The sequence below is a fragment of the Crocodylus porosus genome, unplaced genomic scaffold, assembly GCF_001723895.1.
Source record: "Crocodylus porosus isolate Cpor-Errol unplaced genomic scaffold, CroPor_comp1, whole genome shotgun sequence".
Lineage (NCBI taxonomy): Eukaryota > Metazoa > Chordata > Crocodylia > Crocodylidae > Crocodylus > Crocodylus porosus.
In genome coordinates, this window is record NW_017728906.1 from 178,451,694 (window position 1) to 178,470,872 (window position 19,179).

Genomic DNA, 19,179 nt, shown 5'->3' on the forward strand with positions numbered 1-19,179 from the left:
GAAGTCAGCTGGGGTCATAGGATCCCAGCAAGATAAGCATCCAATTTACTCTTGAAGGTGTTCAATGTAGGTGCTTGAACCACATCCGCTGGCAGCCTGTTCCAAACCTTGGGGGCTCGGACAGTAAAGAAGTCTGCTCGGACAGTCTGAAGGCTGCTATTTAATCTCTTCTCAGTCTCCTCTTCTCTAGACTAAATAAGCCCAGTTCCCTCAGTGTTTCCTCATAAGTCATGTCCCCCAGCACCCTCACCATTTTTTGTTGCCTTCTGCTGGACCCTCTCCAATTTGTCCACATCCTTCCTGTAGTTGGGGGCCCAAAACTAGACACAATACTTCATATGAGGCTTCACCAGTGCCAAATAGAGGAGAAGCATCACTTCCCTTGACCTGCTGGCAACACTTCTACCAATGCAGCCCAGGATGCCATTAGCCTTCCTGGCAACAAGGGCACACTGTTGGCTCATATTGAGCTTATTGTCCAATGTAATTCCCAGCTAGTTTTTGCAGAGCTGCTGCCCAGCCAGTCAGCCCCCAGACTGCATTGATGCATGGGATTATTCTGTCCTAAGTTAAAAAATGTTAATTCTGTGTGAGAACTATCGAGGTATTGCCCTGTTTTCTGCAGCAGAGAAAATCCTCTCCTGCATTCTCCTAAACTATTTTATATCTCTTCCTGAGGAAGTCTTGCTGGAATCTCAGTGTGGTTTCAAACCACCCCATGGGATAATTGACATGATTACTGTTGCCCACCAGGTCCTAGAAAAGTGTCAGGAACAACAGCTTGACATGTATGTGCCTTGTATTGATCTCACTGAGGCCTCTGATTGCCTCAGTCACAAAGCCTTGCAGAACGTACTGGATAGATTTAAATGTCCTGAAAAGTTCATCAAGTTCCTGAGGTTTTTCCACAACCAGATAACTATATCTGATCCACTACACAGGATGGTAACAGATCCATTTGTCATCCTAACTGTGATCAAGCAAGACCATCGTTGCCCTAACGCTGTACTACATTTTTGATAGTCATCCTGATACTCATTAAGGACTGCCTTCCTTCCAGAACTGACATTGAACAACTGAACGGACTGAGGGCTTAACTATCCTGGACATCTTCACTTGAAGACCAAAGTATTTAAAACAAACATCCTAGATCTTCAATACACTGATGACTGTGCTATCCTTGTGCATACTGAGGAAACCCTCTAAACCACACTAGATTTCTTTACAGAAGCCTACTAAACTTTGGGTCTCTCTCCCAACATTGGGAAGACCAAAATGCTCTATCAGCCTGCCACAGGCTATCATCATCTCAAGAGCCTGAAAAGGTATAACCAACAATGTCTCCAGAAAATCCTCCACATCAAATGGGAAGATCACCAAAAAAAACCCAGCATCCTTGCTGACACTAACATTAAGAGCATTGAGTCGGTGATCCTCAAGCACTAAATCCGCTGGATGTTGTGTGTGCCCATGGGCGACTGGTGCCTCTTGAGTCAGCAACCAGGGGGATCCCCTGGCAGCTGATCTGACTGACCAGGGCAGCCCATCCAGGGGGGGTGTCCTCGCAGCCGATCATGTTCACCAAAAAGCGGCTGCACTGTTTCTGGAAGTCCCACGCCCACTTCTGGAAGCGGCACAGCTGCTTTTGCTGGCGGCTCCACTCCCTGGCCGGCCCTCGCAGGGGGGGCACTGGCACTCCCACCTGCCCTCCTACCTGTCACCTAAACAGGGAGCATGGCCTAACAGGGGATGCACTGGCGCTCTCAGGGGGTGCACAAGCACCCCCATGCACCTCCTAAGAATCACCACTGTGCTTTCAATCTGGGAATGTCAATTCCCAAGACAACTGGCTCTACTCCCAGCTTAGTTATACCCTGAGACCTCTCAGTGACTACAGGAAGTACTACAAGGATGCATTGAAGACATATCTCAAGAAAATGGATTCTGACCTCAAAAGCTAGGAGGATCTGACTGATAACCAACTCCAATGGCTCTGCAACCTCAACCAAGTGGCAGCCCATTTAAAGGTAAAGCATCTTGTTCTTTTCTCTGTGTTAAGGGATTGATGATAACACAATCATCTTTTGTGATGATTGTAGAATAAAACAAACAGTGTGTGAAGGATATATTTCTCCTGGGCAACTTACGTTGGTCAAACAGACATTTTGCTGCTGTCTGTCATGTACCTCTTAAAATTAAGCAATCGTTCAAAATGCACTTCTTTGATTGATCTATTGAGCAGATCTAAGATATGAAACAATTAGCAGCTATCAAATAAATAATATTTAACAAGTAGGATATTTAATAATTTAAAAAATAGTTCTGGCCCTGCAGTGGCAGGACACTGACAGTGTCATTGGCCACTTCTTTACCTACCTATGGCATGTTAAAGGGTTTTTTTGATGTTTTGGGGTTTGTAATTGTGTGTAAGGGTTGGTCCTGAAGTTTTATGGGACAGATTAGATAATCACTTGTCTAGGATGGCTTAGATACAGCTGATCCTACCTCAAGCAGGAACTGCAACTAGGAAGCCTGAGGTCCCTCCTACCCCTACTTTTCTGATTCTAAAAATAAATATATATTCTCAAAATACTGTAACAAATTTCATAAATAAAAGGTACCTAGATCAAGCACCTGATTTGACTTCATCAGCTCAAATCAGAATTTAAAAACATTTACAACTCCTGTAATTTCTGCCAGATAAAATGATTCATAGAACTTAGCTGAGACTGACCTGGTGGTAGCATTCAGCATTTCTTTCAACACTGGCAAGTTCCTGTAGTTCTTGAGATGGATCAGCACCAGGAGAAATAATGATCAATATGGGCTCAATTTCCAATGTTTCTTTGTATAGACGTTTCAGATTCAGAGGTGGTGGGGACAACTCTTTTATTCCTAAAATTGAATAATATTAAAAGAATGAAGTGACAATGTCAGACAGAGTTATCCTGAAAAGAAACATAATTCTACTTAAAGATAAAGCAGTTAGATATAGAGTTGTAACAAAACCTGAACACAAGACCCACTTCAGTATACACCCATTCCCTGGCCTACCTTCCTAGCTTTTATAATCCTTATGTCCTTCAGTGGGTTAACTGCTTTGTTTTTCCCTATTAATTTATTCCACCCCCTTTCAGCTCTCTTAGCAATGCCTCCTCCTGCCACTCTTTGTATTTACATTCCCTTCTGTTTTGAACTGCTTTCTGTAAGTCCATTCACAGCATCTGACAAAGTAAGCTGTTGCCCAAGAAAGCTTATCCCTCTCTAAGTCTTTAAGGTGCCACTATATCCTGCATTCTTGTACAAGTGACTAAAACCACAAGAAAAAAGGAATTTCACATATGCTCTTTACAGTATTTCCCACTGGCTGGTTTATACTTGCCTCGTTACTACGCAGATTGGCTGCTGTGAGTTAAGCACTTTCTTCCCATTAGCTGTAAGGGACTTAGTGACCAAACTTGGTTTTATTAATTTCACTCCTAGAGCCAGGCATCATAAAGTGATATCCAGTTCATTTATACAGATCTGGACCTATTTGTCCTCTATGCACCTAATCATGCAGTTTTTGGCACTTAAGCACATTTTGGGATTCTGTTTCTACCTGTAGCAAAATAGGATCATTCTGTTCACATGCTTGCCTAAAGTGAGGGGGGAGGAAAAGAGAAAGATGGCCTTTCTCTTGTTTTAGCCCAATACCTTAGTGGATGCTTGCTCAGAGAATGGGATACCTTTTTTCAAAGCCACTCTCAACCAGAGGGATTTTGAACCTGTGCCTGATACTTTCCCGTGAAATGCTCTATCCATCAAGCAAGTTCCTATGCATTCTCCCGAATGCTTTGCAGCATTCCTCTTGAAGCTGGCCTACTGCACCTTATGTGCAATATTCACTCAATAAAATAAATTGATGAGGAAGGAGTGTGCTGGGCAATCAACAAGTTGAAGATAGTCCAGTGGAGAGCAACAGGGGCTGGGGCACTTGTCTTATGAGAGGCTGAGCGGAGATTTGATAGCAGTCTTTAAATACCTGAAGGGTAGTCAAGGATAGAGTTAGACTGTTCTCAGTGGTAGCAGACGAGAGAACAAGGAGCAATGGTTTCAAGTTGCAGCAAAAGATGTTTAAGTAAATTGGATATTAGGAAAAACTCTCTCACTAGGAGGGGGGTGAAGTAGTGGAATGGGTAACCTAGAGAGGTGGTAGAATCTCTATCCTTGGAGGTTTTTAAGGCCTGGCTCAACAAAAATCCTAGCTAGAATGATCTAGCTGGGGTTAGTCCTGCTTTGAGCAGGGGGTTGAACTCTTGAGGTCCCTTCCAACCCTAATTGTCTGTGATTCTCTGAATGCCAAGTATTTTGCCTGACAGTTAAAGCACACTGCTGGGAAGCAGGAGATATATATTCAATCCTCCTCTAGATGAAGGGGGCCTAGGACCCTAGTCTCTCTCTTCCTCAGTAAGTGTCCTAAGCAGTTGGGCTAGAAGGTGGGAAGGTCTTCTTGTTCCCCACCCCGACCAATTAAACAAGCACCACTGTCATCAAGAATATGGTGACAGAATGGATAAATGTGGGTAAATGCTCTCCACTTGGCTCTGATGTCAGCCTTCACACTGCTTTTATATGTAAATCTGTCCAGCATTCTTTGTGCAACCTCTTCCTTGGTCAACCCCCTGATACACAGCCTCCTAATAATAGCCTTTCCTAGGCTGTTTCCTTCTATTCTTAGAATGCATAAAGACCATTTGAATTTCCTCTTTGTCACCATTTGCATCAATTCAGTTTTGGCTCAAATCTAAGTGTGCACACATTTGTTTGATCTTTTTGAGAACAGGAAGCATTCAATATCCTTCTGTAGCACACCATCAGAAATGCTTCTAATTTTCCTCTAACTTCTTCATAAACTTCCAACTTCTACAGCTGTATGTTGCTATCAGCCACATCAATGCTTTTAATAGCCTTGCCTTTGTTTTGTTGGTAATATGCCAGTTTGTATGTATCTCAGTCAAATTCCTTACCAATGTCAGTCTTTGTCTAGATAATGTTTTGCTTTATTTATGCATTTACTGTCTCCTGTTAAAACTTCACCTAAATATGTAAAATTTCATAGTTTCATAGTTGGTAGGGTCAGAAGGGACCTAAGCAGATCATCAAGTCTGACCCCCCGCCATGGACAGGAAAGGATGCTGGGGTCAAATGACCCCAGCTAGGTGGTTATCTAGCCTCCTTTTGAAGACTCCCAGGGTAAGGGCGAGCACCACTTCCCTTGGAACTTGGTTCCAGCTCCTACCCACCCTGATTGTGAAGTAGCACCTCCTGACTTCTAGGCTGAATCTACTTTCAGTCAACTTATGACCATTGTTCCTCGTTACTCCTGGTAGTGCTCAGGGGAACAGGGACTCTCCCATTGCCTGCTGGTCCCCTTGGCAAGTTTATAGGCAGCCACCAGATCCCCTCTCAGCCTTCTCTTGTGGAGGCTGAACAGGTTCAGGTCCCGTAGTTTCTCCGCATAGGGCCTGACCTACTGCCCCCAATCATGCGAGTGGCCCCCTCTGGACCCTCTCAGTGCTGGCCACTTCCCTCCTGAAGTGCGATACCCAGAACTGGAAGCAGTACTCCAACTGCAGCCTGACCAATGTAGCATAGAGGAGGAAGATCACCTCCTTGGACCTGCTTGTGATGCACCCGTGGACACATGATAATGTGTGGTTAGCCTTCCTGACCGTGTCCCCACACTGGCAGCCCATGTTCATCTTGCAGTTAATAGTGACTCCAAGATCCTTTTCTACCTCTGTGCTGACAAAAAGGGAGTTCCCTCTGATGTCAGCCTTCACACTGCTTTTATATGTAAATCTGTCCAGCATTCTTTGTGCAACCTCTTCCTTGGTCAACCCCCTGATACACAGCCTCCTAATAATAGCTTTTCCTAGGCTGTTTCTTAGGCTACCTACAGCAGCCTGTAGGTATGCTGCTTGTTCTTCCTCCCCAGGTGCAACACCTTGCACTTATCCGTATTGAAACCCATCCTATTCTCATCCGCCCACCTCTGTAACTTGTCCAGTTCTAGTTGCAGCCTGTCCCTCTCTTCTAGCATGCCCACTTCTCCCCACATCTTAGTGTCATATGCCAAGTTGAACAGGGTGCTTTTCACCCCCTCATCCAAGTCGCCAATGAAGATATTGAATAGTGTGGGCCCGAGGACCGAGCCCAGGGGGACCCCACTCCCCACATCCCTCCAGGTCAAAAATGACCCATCCATCACCAGTCTCTGGGCGCAGCCCTCCAGCCAATTTGTGAACTGCGAATTTCAGAACTGCTTCAAGGCGTTATTATCTATGTCAACTCTGATGCTTTCTCCAACTGTAGGTATCATTTTGGTCTTTAGAGTATTAACCATGATGCCATGTTTCCATCCTGCTATGACTAACATTTGCAGAAGGACTTTCAGTTCTTCTAAGGTAGTGGTAATCAAAAAAATGTCAGCTCCAAGTTACACATTAGTAAATCTTCAACCTCCAATTCTCAGACACTTCTGCACATCTGCTAGTGCGTCCTGTACAATCCTACTCCACCTATATTTCTAGTCCTATTTTTGTCTGACTTACATTTTCAGGCTTCCCCAGTTTTACAGTGTGCCTGGCAGATGCTATTTTCTTTAGGCCAGGGGTTGACAACTTATGGCCTGCAGGCTAGATCTGTTCTGCAAAGGTCTGATCTGGCCAATGTTTTAAGAACAGCAGCCTCTATTTGTTGTTGCCACCAAATTAGCAACTCCAAATCCTTCCTCACTACCTTTACCAGTAGTGACAGTGAGCAGCCCAAGTAAATCATAAATATTGGCCAAAACAAACAATGAAAAGTCAGTCTGCACAGGCAGTCTGGAAAGGAAGCTGGGAATGAGCTGCCTGCAACACCAGCTTTGTCACAAGGGGCAGCCCACCCTTGCCAAATGCTGCTCTAGGCTGCTACATGGCCACTCTACAGCCTACTGAACAGTATGGAAATATGGGACAAGTGTAAATTAGCTGAATTTCAAACTGTGTGTAACTACCAAAAAGTGCAGTCTCTGGGTATGTGCTTCTCAGGCACTTGAAAGGGTTATAAGATCTGGCCCTAAGTGATTGCTATAACCTTGAAAAACCTTTTGCAAAGAATTAAATTAAATCCCTTACTCCCTTAAACTAATAACTTCATCTGGTTTGTCTTCTTAGGGTTTCTTTAGTATCTAACACTATAAGTACCTGAAGCCACTTTTGAAAAACACTTAAGCATGTCGCTAAATTCCTCAACTTCAATGATTTGCACGCTGACCCAATTCAGCAAATAATTTAATCATGCCTACAGCTGTGTACACCAAAGTTTCATTAAACTTTGACATTTTGATAACTGAAGCTATGCTATACATTCCTATCTAATGATTTTGAGGCAATTTATTAGACTAGACTAATTCTTAAAATACTTTGAACATGCAATTATTTCTAACAAATGTGAGAATAACATAGTCTCCTCAAATATGAAATTACTGCATCACCTTAGGTACTCGATTCGATTTTTTTCTGAAGTTTGTTTTCTATTGGCAGTGTCATGAGACACTAACATTCAGCCAGGGCTCTTATTCAATATATTAAAGAAAGTATTCAATGAGCCTTGGCCTAAAAAATCTCCCAGCAAATGGATAAGTGCCTCACTTCAGAAGAATGACCCTATTCCACTTTGGCAGACATAACTTCCTGATCTATTAATGGGCAAACCAGTGAGCTTTAAAGCACATAACCACAGAACAGGGAGGGCTATAGGCAATCACGATAAGACATGCTACAAGGAAGGGTGCATGTGTGAACTCCCACCCCTTACACATCTGACTCAGAGTTGCATGTTAAATGCCTCTATCATCTAAGTATCTAAATCACTCAGGGGAGGAAAGCTTAATGGCAGAACAACCCATGTCCACTGATTAAGTGGCTGGGGCACTTGCCCACGAAATAGGATGCCTGGGTTCTAAACCCTGCTTAGCATGAAGGAGTTTCTATCTATATTTCACACTTCTCAGGAAATTCCTTAAAAACTAAGCTATGATTATCACCAAGGTGGATGAAGCATCCAATGAGAACAGGTGGGGGAGAGGGTGTTTGCAGACAGCTGGGAGCAGGGGAAGCCCGCCAGGCACTCTGGCCAGGAGCAGGGAGGTTGCAAACCCCACCACGCTCCCAGCCGACTCCACCCCCCACGTGCTGCTGCACTCTCCCCACCAGTCTGAGTTCACCAGCCATGCTTGATTAGGAGGAAGGCTTAAGTTAATTTTATGTATTAAAAAATGCAAGGTGTACAATATATAGGAAGAGGTGAAAGAGTGTACCCTTCAGAACACTCCTAAAGAAAGCCTGACAAGAATCTGTGACTGATCCAAGATCCCGTCTCGACATCAGATGTGGGAACCAGGAGCCCTAGACAAGACTTCATGGCCTGATCAACCAGTTAAGTTGCATTCATAATATTACTGGATAGTGAGCATCTGCTTTGACTAGCTACAAACCTCAAATTTTTAACTGTTACTGCTACTTCAATTTTAATTAGGATTGTATCTGTTAGGGTTCAATAAACTTGCTTTTAGTTTAGAACAGTAGTCACCAACCAGTCGATTGCAATCAACTGGTTGAACACAGAGCCTCTGACAACTGATCTGAGTGTGGGGGTGCTGAGTGCATGCACACACTCAGCCCCCGCAGACTGAGATACAGAGCTGCAGCTGCTCCAGGAGCGGAGCAACGCAATGTGGATCCTGCCACTAGGCTGAGCCATGCCCCCTGCTGCCTAGGCTGGGCCAGGTGACTGGAACAATCCCCCTCCATGCCATGCCTCCAGGTGAGTGAGGCCCTAGCTGGGCTGGGTGGTAGGAGAATAGGAGATGGGTGGCTCGTCCACGTGCAAAGCAGGGGCTCCCACCACTGCGCCCACCCCGGTGCAGGCCCAGGGAGCAAGTGCCCCCAATCTGTGTGCAAGAGGCAGAGGCGGCTGACGCTGCATGCTGGGCTTTGTGCCCAAAGCCCCACTGCAGCTGCTCCAGGAGCAGCATAATGCCACGTGCATCCCGCCACTGGCTGAGTGGTGGCAGGACACATGCGGCCTCGTGCTGCTCCCGGGGCAGCTGCAGTGGGGATCAGAGTGCAAAGCCCAGCACACAGTGGCAGCCATCTCTGTCCCATGCACAGACTGGGGAGGCACGTGCCTCCCAAGCTTCCACCAAGGTGTTTGAAGTGGCAGGAGTCTCCTCACATGCCAGGACGAGCCACCTGGGCTCCGATCCTTCCACCACCTGGCCCAGCCCAGCCAGGGCCCCACTCACTCCTGCCCCTGCCTCTGCTCCACTCCTTTCCTCACTGTGGGGGCCTCAATCTGCCCACCCCCCGGCCCTTCCCTCCGCCACAGACTGGAGACTGACCTGCTGGGTGGAGGGGAGGGGTGTGGCGTGCAGTAGATCCTGGGTTGCACTTTAATTCAAAAAGTGATCTCATACTTAAAAAGGTTGGATACCATTGGTTTAGAGCAACTGTTTCTTAGTCTCCTTGCCTGGTATAAGGCCCATTATAGCATCATAGGGGTGCAACATGGGGGACCTGCAACCCCCAGATCTGTACATGGGGCAGGGTGGGAGCGTACTACAGGCTCCCACCCTGCTGTCCTTCCCCAGGGCCCCGGCACCCTACAGGTGCAAGCTGGTGCTGCAGGGCAGAGCACAGCTATGCAGGAAAGCTGCTTGCAGCTGCAAACTCCATGCTGACCTGGTGACGCATCTCCCACGCACAGCAGTGGGAAGCCAGTCCCCAGACAAGACACCCATGGCCTTGTCCCACACCCCACCGGGACCCTGTGGCCACGCATTGCAGCCTCAGGCCCCGAGACCCACACACTGCCAGCCGGCCAGCAGCTCCATCCTCAGCTCCAGTCCCAGTCCTGCCCAACTCCCTCCTTCCCTATGGGGGCCTAACCCCTTCCTCCACTTACCTGCAGGAGCTATTCTCCAGGCAGCCTGGGGCCATGTACATATACATGCACATGGCACCCCTTGTCTGACCACCCTCCTCCTGCTCTTTCCCAGTCCCCTGCAGGCTGGAACTCTGCCAGCCTGCAGAGGGCTCACAGGAAAACTGCAAAATCCATGGGTTTTTCTGCTAAAATGAGAAATCTGTGTTTTACTCCAGTAAGCAGGAAAATCCTCATTTTACTCTATTTTTCCATGGGAAACAGAAAACCTAGATCTCTGATTATTACATAGAATCATGCACAACATTGGGAGTAAGGGCCATACCTCAAGGCTCCCAGCCTCCCAAGAGAATACCCACCTCACCAGGCTACAAATTCAAAGGATCTCTTGTTTGCTTCTACTTCTAGTCCCAGGATTCTTTCATTTCTTTCCATGTAGTTGGCCAACTTCAAACAGGAATAGAGGGTACCTAACTCAGCCTGATAGTTTGGACATTTTCCTAAGAAGCGTGTGCCCGCCGGGCTTCAGTTACCCCAAGAATACAGCTCTGATGTTTCAGCCAGGCCTAAGGGCCCTTAAAGGCATTGAGGCTATTCTTTCCCCGCGTCACCGATCCCAGTCTTGCCTGCCATGTCTTGATGTCCCGCCAATGGGTGGGTCGCTTAGCAGGTCCCTCGCTGCCCGGGTCCGACCTGGCGGATGTACACAGGGCTCCACCATCCCTGCGCCCCGGCCTCATGCCACCTTTCCTGAGTCGACTCAGCGGAGCCCTGTGGCCCATCAAGCCAATCCAGCTTCCTCCAGGGCCCTGTGCCTTAAACGCCTAGGGTCGAGCTGCCCTGGATACAGGGTTGGCTCACGGCCCCTTTCCCTGGTCCCCTAAGCCTAGTCTAACCTTGCTTCCGGAGTTTGGGTGGCGACCCCACCCCAATCATGACCCCTCGTCCAGGTCCTCAGCTCCCGTCCAGGTCGGTCCTTCACCTGGGTCCTGTGCGTTCCCTGCGGCTGCTCCCACTCTCCGACGTCCTGGTTGGTCCCCTCTCTCTCTTCGTCAGCTGCTGGGGACTCCCACAGGATTCCTCGCCAAGGAGCTCCTTGCTGTGGCCCTCTAATCCCCCGGGGATGCCTCTGGTAGCCTGGTTCCTCCCACGACGCCAGCTGCCTCCCCTCTCCAGGGCCATCCGCCCCGTCCGCTGCAGCCGCCACCATTTTTATCTTCGCCGGCCAGCATCTGGTGCTGATGTCACCGGTCAGCCGCAGTTGCACATAAAGCCAGCTCATGAGCCATGCGAGTTTCCCAGGAGCGTCATTCCGTGCTGCAGGTGAGTCACCAGCGTCACCCCACTCCCCGGGACATAGCGGAAGATGTGATTTCAACCCTCTTCATGCTGTATGTATCCTAGAAGCTACATTTCCCACTTCTATTGCAAATGCTTTAATTCAGTGGTCTACAACCTTTATAAGTAGGAGATCATCTTTGGTATTTAAAAGCAACCCAAGATCTATCGGGCACCCCCAACCCCCTGCCCAGCAGGTAAGTCTGTGGAGAGGGAAGGAGAGGCAGATTGAGGCAGACGGAGAACAAACTATTTGCGGGTGTTACTCCACAGCAGGTAAGTCCCACCCAGCTGTGGCCCCACTCAACTTACCACTGCTCCTGCCTCTGCAGCACTGTCCCTCACCGCGGGAGCCTTGATTTAGCCCCCCACCCCTTCCCTCCCTCACAAACTGACCTGCTGGGCTGGGGCACATGTGTGCAAACACATGGGCACTCAGCCCCCCACCCCAGCCTTGGATCAACTCCAGGACACTCTGAGATCTACTGCAAGAGGCTTCAAGATCCACTGGTTGGTGACCACTGCTCTAACTCTAGACCAGTGATTCTTAATCAGGGTTTCTGATATCTCTTTAAAGGTGCTGCAGGGTTCCGGACAATATTAGCCCTGTTCAGTGTACAAACACCTACACATGGTAATACCTACAAATGTCACAAAATAAACTGAAAAATCTTAGATAGGAATCCAGTGTGCAAAAACATGCTGACCTGCTGTGGTCTGAGTTCTTTGCAACAGAAGAATTGCTCTATTATTTTTCTGTAGTCAAAAGCAAGTGAAAACTAAGCACCGGCATTTTTGAGGGGTGCCTTGAGTCTAATAAGGGTTGCCTAGAATCTAAAAAGGTTGAGAAGCACTGATCTAGACCAAGGGTGCTCAACACCTGGTCTAGAAGCCAAATCCAGCCCACAGCCCAGCGTCATCTGGCCCTCAGGGCTCCCCATGGGTCCAAAAATTTGGTGGCAGGAAAGCAGGGACACTATTCCTTCACTGCCAAATTTCTAGACCCATGGGAAGTCCTGGGCCCCATGTGTGGGATTGGACACCCGTTCCCAGGATGTAGGGCCAGGCAAGGGGGGTAGCACCAGGACCCTAGGGCTTAATCCCAGTGCACAGGGACAGGAAGTGGTAGTGCTGGGCCCCCAGGGACGAATCCCAGAAGGAAGGAGTGGTGAAAGTTCCCCAAGGACTAATCCTGGCAGGAGGAAGTGGTGACAGACCCCAGGTACTAATCCCAGAGCGCATGGGTGAAAGGGGGAGTGCGGTACCAGGCCCTTTGGACCCCCGTGCTGGGATCAGAGGGGGCAGTGCCAGGCTCCCAGACCCAATCCCAGTACACGGGAGTGGGAGGGGGTAGTGCTGGTAATCAGAGCAGGAAGGTGCAGAACCAGGCTCCAGGACCCAATCCTGGCACACAGAGCTCAATACATCTCATGGGGCCAAAAGGTTCGACACCACTGATCTAGACTACTCGGCAAAAGGTAGGGTTTTCCTCCTTGCTTCCTACAACTTCGGTGTGTTACAAAGTGTGATGTGTTTTGCAATGACTCAGGCAAGGTTGGAGTAGGATCTGGATCTCAGAATCTACTTATTCAACCTGCAATTTGCTACTCTGGGTTTTTACTTCCTTGTTCCTCAATAGGTGAATGTCCAATTCTTCCTATCTGAACTGATACCTAGGATGAGAAAAGAGGAGATTGTTGGTCAAAATCAATGTTTGTATGAAACTGCCAAAGAAAACAAAAAACAAGGGATCAGAAAAACAGTGAACATATAACCTAGATATAATGGGCCATGTGTCTGGCTTGGTGTGAATTGGTGCAGGTCCAGCTAAGTCAGGGAACAAGGCTTCATAGCATCTGTCTTTTAACATCAGTGCAGCAATGCTAATTTATGCCAGCAGCAAACTTGGCCCAATGTGCTTTTCTTAAAAACTTTCTTTAACTCTTCTGTGAAGGATCTCTGGGTAGTGATTTTAACATAAGGAAAATATGAAAATACTATTTATAGTTGCAAACTATAAAAACAAAGTTTCCATTGTTTGTTTTGGCCAATAATTATGATTTGCTTGATGCAAGGGGACCAAAAGAATTCAAGTGTGGGTTAGTCTTGGCAAAATGCCTTTAAGAATGAGATCCAATGTGCTGATTAGCAAACACTCCTTTTATTTCTGGATATCATTACTATTTTCTTGACAAATATAAAGATGGAGATAATTAATGTCAGACCTCTACATTTTTATTTCTACTTCAGACAGATTTTAAAAAAAGAAAAAGAGAAGTGAAAGCGCATGTGGAGGGGGAGAGAAAAGATGACCAATACGGAATGCAGTTGGAAGAGATTTTCTCTGTTCATATGGTTTCTGCTGACAAGAAGCATTTCAGTATATCATGTAACAATAAAAAGATACAAGCATATCTTTAAGTGTCAGCAAATGCAATTTCTAGTCAGTTGAATTCGTCTGAAGATAAAGTATTTGGAGCCAAACATTTTTGCGCTGAATTTTCCTCTTCCTCAAATAAACTGATTTGAATTTGTTTCCATCAAAAAAATGAAACAACTGGGTAAAAAAAAAAAAGAGAGAGAAAGGAAAAATGTCCAGGCAAACTAGAGTCTACATGTTTTCCTTGGAGGTTATTATAACTCTTTTAAAAGCTTCCAGTTTCTCAGGTAGCAAGTCTAAGGAGCCATTCATATCCATGGTAGGCAGTCTATTCCAGGTACCTAGAGAAGACGACTAGGGAGAGGAGCCAGAAAGGAGCAGCTCCTCCAAGCATAACCTACTACTGCTTGTAAAGAGCAGGTCAGGGAATATAAAAGGATCACAAAATTATGCAATCAATGCAAAACAAGTAACCATTTCATTGATACACATCAGAATGAAATCCTGACAACAAGAAAATAAAGAGTTTTGCCATACACTTCAAAGGGCCAAGATTTCACTTTCAGAGTGCATAAGCACTCTTTATGGGACACCTTTGAGAAGCCCGAGATTTCCATTCTCAGGGATATCATATCCAAATCCAAACTAGTCCAGAAGTGGGATACAACAGATTTCATAGATTCCATAGACATTAGGGCTGGAAGGGACCTCGGAAGATCTTCAAGTCCAGCCCCCTGCCTCAGGGGCAGGAAGTCATCAAGGATCATAGGATCCCAGCAAGATAAACATCCAAATGTATCTTGAAGGCGTTCAAAGTAGGTGCTTGAACCACTTCTGGTGGCTGTCTATTCCAGACCTTGGGGGCTCAGACAGTAAAAAAGTTCTTCCTTACGTCCAGCCTGAAATAGTCATAAGTGGAGTTTGTGACCATTCGATCTAGTCATCCTTTGGGGCACTCTGGTAAACAGACATTCCCCCAGATCCTGGTCAGCACCCTTTGTAAACTTATAGTAAGTAATGTACAGGTCTCTTCTGGAAAATGCTCTGCGCATTCTGAGGACAAGCCTGGTCTCATGCTTTCAACATATGTGCAATCAGGGCACATGGACAGAGGTGATATCTTTTATTAGACCAACAAGGTTTTTGCAAAAAAAATTCTTTCATTGCAAGCTTTTGGGCATAAACACCCTTCACCAGGCATCAGAGAAAAGACTGTAAAAGTTCTCCTGGGTAGAAATGAAAGTTCATATTTCATAGCATGAACGATGCATGCCCCCAGAGGTTGGAAGGGCACGGCAACCACTTGCAGCAGGGGTGTGGTAGTGGCAAGCGGGGACTGCCCACAGGAGACTGCGGTGACAGCAGTGGCAAGGCTGGGCCGAGCAGGGACTGCCTGCAGGCAGCTGCGGCAGTGTCAGTGGCAGTGAGCAGAGGACAGCAAGCAGGGACTACCTGCAGCTGCCGGCAGTCATGTCAATGGCAAGCAGCAGCCAATCTCAGGGGAGGGGCACGTGTCCCCCTGTGCCCTGCCTACGTGCCACCTATGTTTCATAGGATTTCACAGAGGACTCAGTAGATGGAAAAACCCTCTGGGCAGCAGTTCTTAGCCCTTAAATAACTTCTTAAAGAATTTTTTTGCAAAAATCTTGTTAGTCTAATAAAAGATATCAGCTCTGTCCACAAGCCCTGACTGCTTTTCCTCTAGACCAATAAGACTACATCCTGGATACTTCCAAAATATGTAAATACGTTCACTTAGGAACCTGCACATTCACCACTGTAAAGACACTCCTTGATTAGTAATAAATTCTGACAGGGCAGGTTGATGTCCTGCCATTTAAGGCATTGTACTCATCTTTATCTCTGAAGCTTAATTTGATGGCAGAAGTAATCTTCACAGGCAGATCACAGAGAAAAAAAGGAGACAAACAGGAAGAACACTTATAATAAACTCCAAGGGCCAGTGGGTGAAATCACAACATTCAGAATATAGAAGCTGGAAGGAGTGGTTCATAGTGACAAAGAAATAGCAAAGAGGGGCCACATCCATGTTTTGAAACTCTAATGAGAAGAGCCCGGAAGGAGCCATGGTTTTTTGGTTTATTATCTGCTTGTATGCCCTTTGTTGGTATAGTTAACTCTGACAGTCTCCAAATGAGTAGATTCTTCTAGTTTATGTGAGGGAATATTAATAAGCATCTAGCATTTCACATTTTGATCATGATAATTGCTAAGAATTTTAATTATAGTTTTCTAAAAGGAATATTATGTCTTAGCCAGCTACTAAGAGCTCACGACACTTTGGAATTGGTTTAATTAAACTGCTTTGCATACTAAAGAGCATAAAGTCAAATGCTTACTTTTGCAAAGGGTTATTTGTATAAACAAAGTTCATGTGAAATTGTGTGCCAAATGCAGAGGTTAGTGGGTGGAGACATGTTTTTGTAGGCATTGCTATTACATCTTCCTTTCAAACTTTGGCCACTGAATTCTGAAGAGGGCTTGATATCAGTTAGCAAGAAGAAAAGTTCTTAGAATAGCTTTGGAAGCAGTAATAAGTACCACCAGACTGAAGAAAAGAAAGAATACCTGTCGCTGGTAGGTGTTGTAGGGGCTTTGGCCCCTTCTTGACTGGTGCCTTGCTCCCCAGCAACATCAGGTTGAGATCTGGATTCAGCACCACCGATGTCATTTGGTTGCTGCTCCTACTCACCTGCCAAATTAGATCTTTTATTTTTTTCTTGGGAGACAGTTCCCAATAGGTGGCCTGTGGGATCTCATACCTAGGTTCCTTTGTGGGGCTCCAACCTTCCCTTTACCCCACCCTTACTACATCCATGGCCAAGGCAGACTCTGCTCTCCACAGGTTCTACTCTCAGATGATCCTGTCTATCCACGCTGCCCACCTCCAAGGGTCAGTGACCTTCCGGCCATCAGTCTTCCAAAGGCAGTTCTTCATCTATGGACCATGGCCCTGACAACTAAACATACCCCAGTCTTGGGATAACCATAATTTAGGAATACAAATGAACATAAGAGGTCAGCATCTACTGATGGGTTCCTGTGATCTTCCCTCCCAGAACTTTCATCCTGCTTGGGACTTCTCAGCTCCCTCCTGCCTAACAGGGGTCTGGGAGGGGCAGCAGCCCCCTGCTGGGCTTCTGCCAGCTCTCTCGGGGGAGCCTCCTTTGGGTCCCCGTCCCTTCCCACCTTGGCCCTGTCTGACATGAGGCTGGGCTGTCTAGGTCCCACCAGCCAATGTTGCACGTCTCTTCATCCCTGTGCTCCACCGTTTGCATAGCTCGTCTCACTGGCGAGGCTCCTGGTTGAGTTGGAGTCTCTCCTGCACTGAGCTCTGTGGCACTCCATGACCCCCTACCTGCTGAGCCACTTGGGAGTGTTGGAGGCCCCTCAGTGCCACTCTCTGCCATGTTTCCTGGGTCTCCACTTGCAGGTCCAGCTGCCCATGCTGGCATCCCAGCAGACTGCTTCTCTCTGGATGTGCTCCCCAGCGTCTATCTGCACACAGGGCTTGGTTTCCTCAGCTCTCCTACCAGCATCTCTCCACCAGTGCTCAGCTCTTCCCCTCCATTTCCGAGGCTTGTACTCCCTGGGTTTCCTGCTGGTATCTCTCTGCTAGAGCTCAGCTCTTCCCCTCTGCTCCCAAGACTTGGATTCGCCGGGTCTCCTGCTGGCATCTCCCTGCCAATGCTCAGTTCTCTCCCTCCTGGCTCCCCAGCTGAGTCTTCAGCTACATATTGAGCAGCCCGCTCCTCTCTCTGGCCACGTCCCCTTCCCCCACTGATTTGCAGGCTCAGGCAGCTCTGAAACTGCCACACCTGCTCTCCCCATTCTGGCGTCTCTCCCCAGCTGTTGCTCTTTGCTGCACCTATGGTGCATATCGGAGCACGTCACGGTGGGGCCCTGGGGCAAGTTGCAGGGGGCTTTCTCCTCCCCTTTCACAATACTGTTAAATTTAGGACTGGCATAAGGAATTAAATAACTCTCTAAAAGGGAAAGTTAGGTTGGATATTAAAAAGAACCTTCTGGCCACATCCAGACATATGGTATGTGGTATGTAGTGCTGCAGACATGTCTGTGGTGCCACATACTACATGTTCGACTGTTCTCTGCACTGCAAGGCAGCAGTGCAGGGGAGGGGGTTAATCCTTGAATATCCGGGGATTAAAAAAACCCAAGCAAAAGAAAAGCAGAGTGGTGCACATGGGAGCAGCATGAGCCTCTCAAAACAAGAGCCTGGCCAGCCAGAGACACAGTGCAGCTGCCAACCAGGCTTTCAGCAGTAGGATCACCACTACTGCAGCCCTAGGAGGACCCCGAGACCCCAGGAAAGGCAGCTGGGGCCAGCCCAGTGCTGGCCCTGGCCTCCCCTAACCCACTCAGGGTAGCGTGATGTGCACCAGAGATTGCATGGCACGTGCATTCCCTGGGGACAACTAGCAGAGGCACAAGGTGCACCACTGCCAGTTGTTCCTGGGGAACCAAACGTCCACGGTTGTCTGGATGTGGCCTCACACTGAAGGCAGTTAGGCATTGGAACAGGCTATTGATAGAAGTTGTGGAATCTCTATTTTTGGAAGTTTAAAAGGAAGTTGACTGGGATGGTTTAACTCAAGGATAAACCTGCCTTGAGCAGAGGGCTGGACTAGGTGATTTCCTGAGGTCCCTTCTAAGCCCATTTTCCTACAATTCTACTAAAAGGGATATTATACATACACAAAAAAAAAATGCATTTTTTTTTGTTTTACAAGTTGTAACAGTGATAATACCTACTAATTATGCCAATTTTTCTTTTACAACAAGTTTGGCAACCACTGATCCTTCCAGATCATGGTGTATGCATGAGAGGTCACCTAGACCTTCAATGCACATGCCTAGGCAAGAGGTCTTTTGGGAGAGGAGTAGAAACTGCTCAGACCTTCCATCTCCCCTTTAGGACACTGAGACAGAATCCAAAGGCCAGACTGGATCCAGATGCTTGGTACGTCCATGGATGTATTTGTATAAGTGTGAAGGAACTGAACCCAGGGTTCCTGTGTGACAGGCAAGGATTCTACCACTGAAGCATAGGAGACTCCTTTACCACAAGTATAAAAACAACAAATCCACACACCAAAAGTGTTTATTATTATTTTTAAAAATATGTTGCATGTATTTCTTCATCTGCTTGACTTCTAGCATATTTCTTTACAAAGACCTATATGCAATTAGGAATCATTTTAAATTCAATTATTTTCAGATGGCTGATAACTCTGATTTTTAGAGCTACGTAAAACCAGTTAGTCAAAATGAATGATATATTACTTGCTTATAATCTAATACTGTTGCAGGATAAAATAGCACATTCATCTGGCCTCTTTTACAGGTTTGTCCATTTCTCCCAACACCTTTTTTAATGCCACCCCTTTGTATGTGCATGACAGGGCACTGTGTGTGACTGCCACTTTAAGGCCCTGGAGATGGCAGCC

At 46.9% G+C, this 19,179-nt stretch overlaps 1 protein-coding gene across 1 annotated transcript in view; it reads right to left on the reverse strand.

The window, feature by feature from the left end:
• Positions 1-19,179, reverse strand: part of DYNC2H1 (dynein cytoplasmic 2 heavy chain 1) — a 427,915-nt gene that overhangs the window by 212,531 nt on the left and 196,205 nt on the right. The window contains exon 76 of the mRNA XM_019530264.1: positions 2,735-2,895. Coding sequence (XP_019385809.1) covers positions 2,735-2,895 — 161 coding nt within the window. The remainder of the gene's footprint in view (positions 1-2,734; positions 2,896-19,179) is intronic.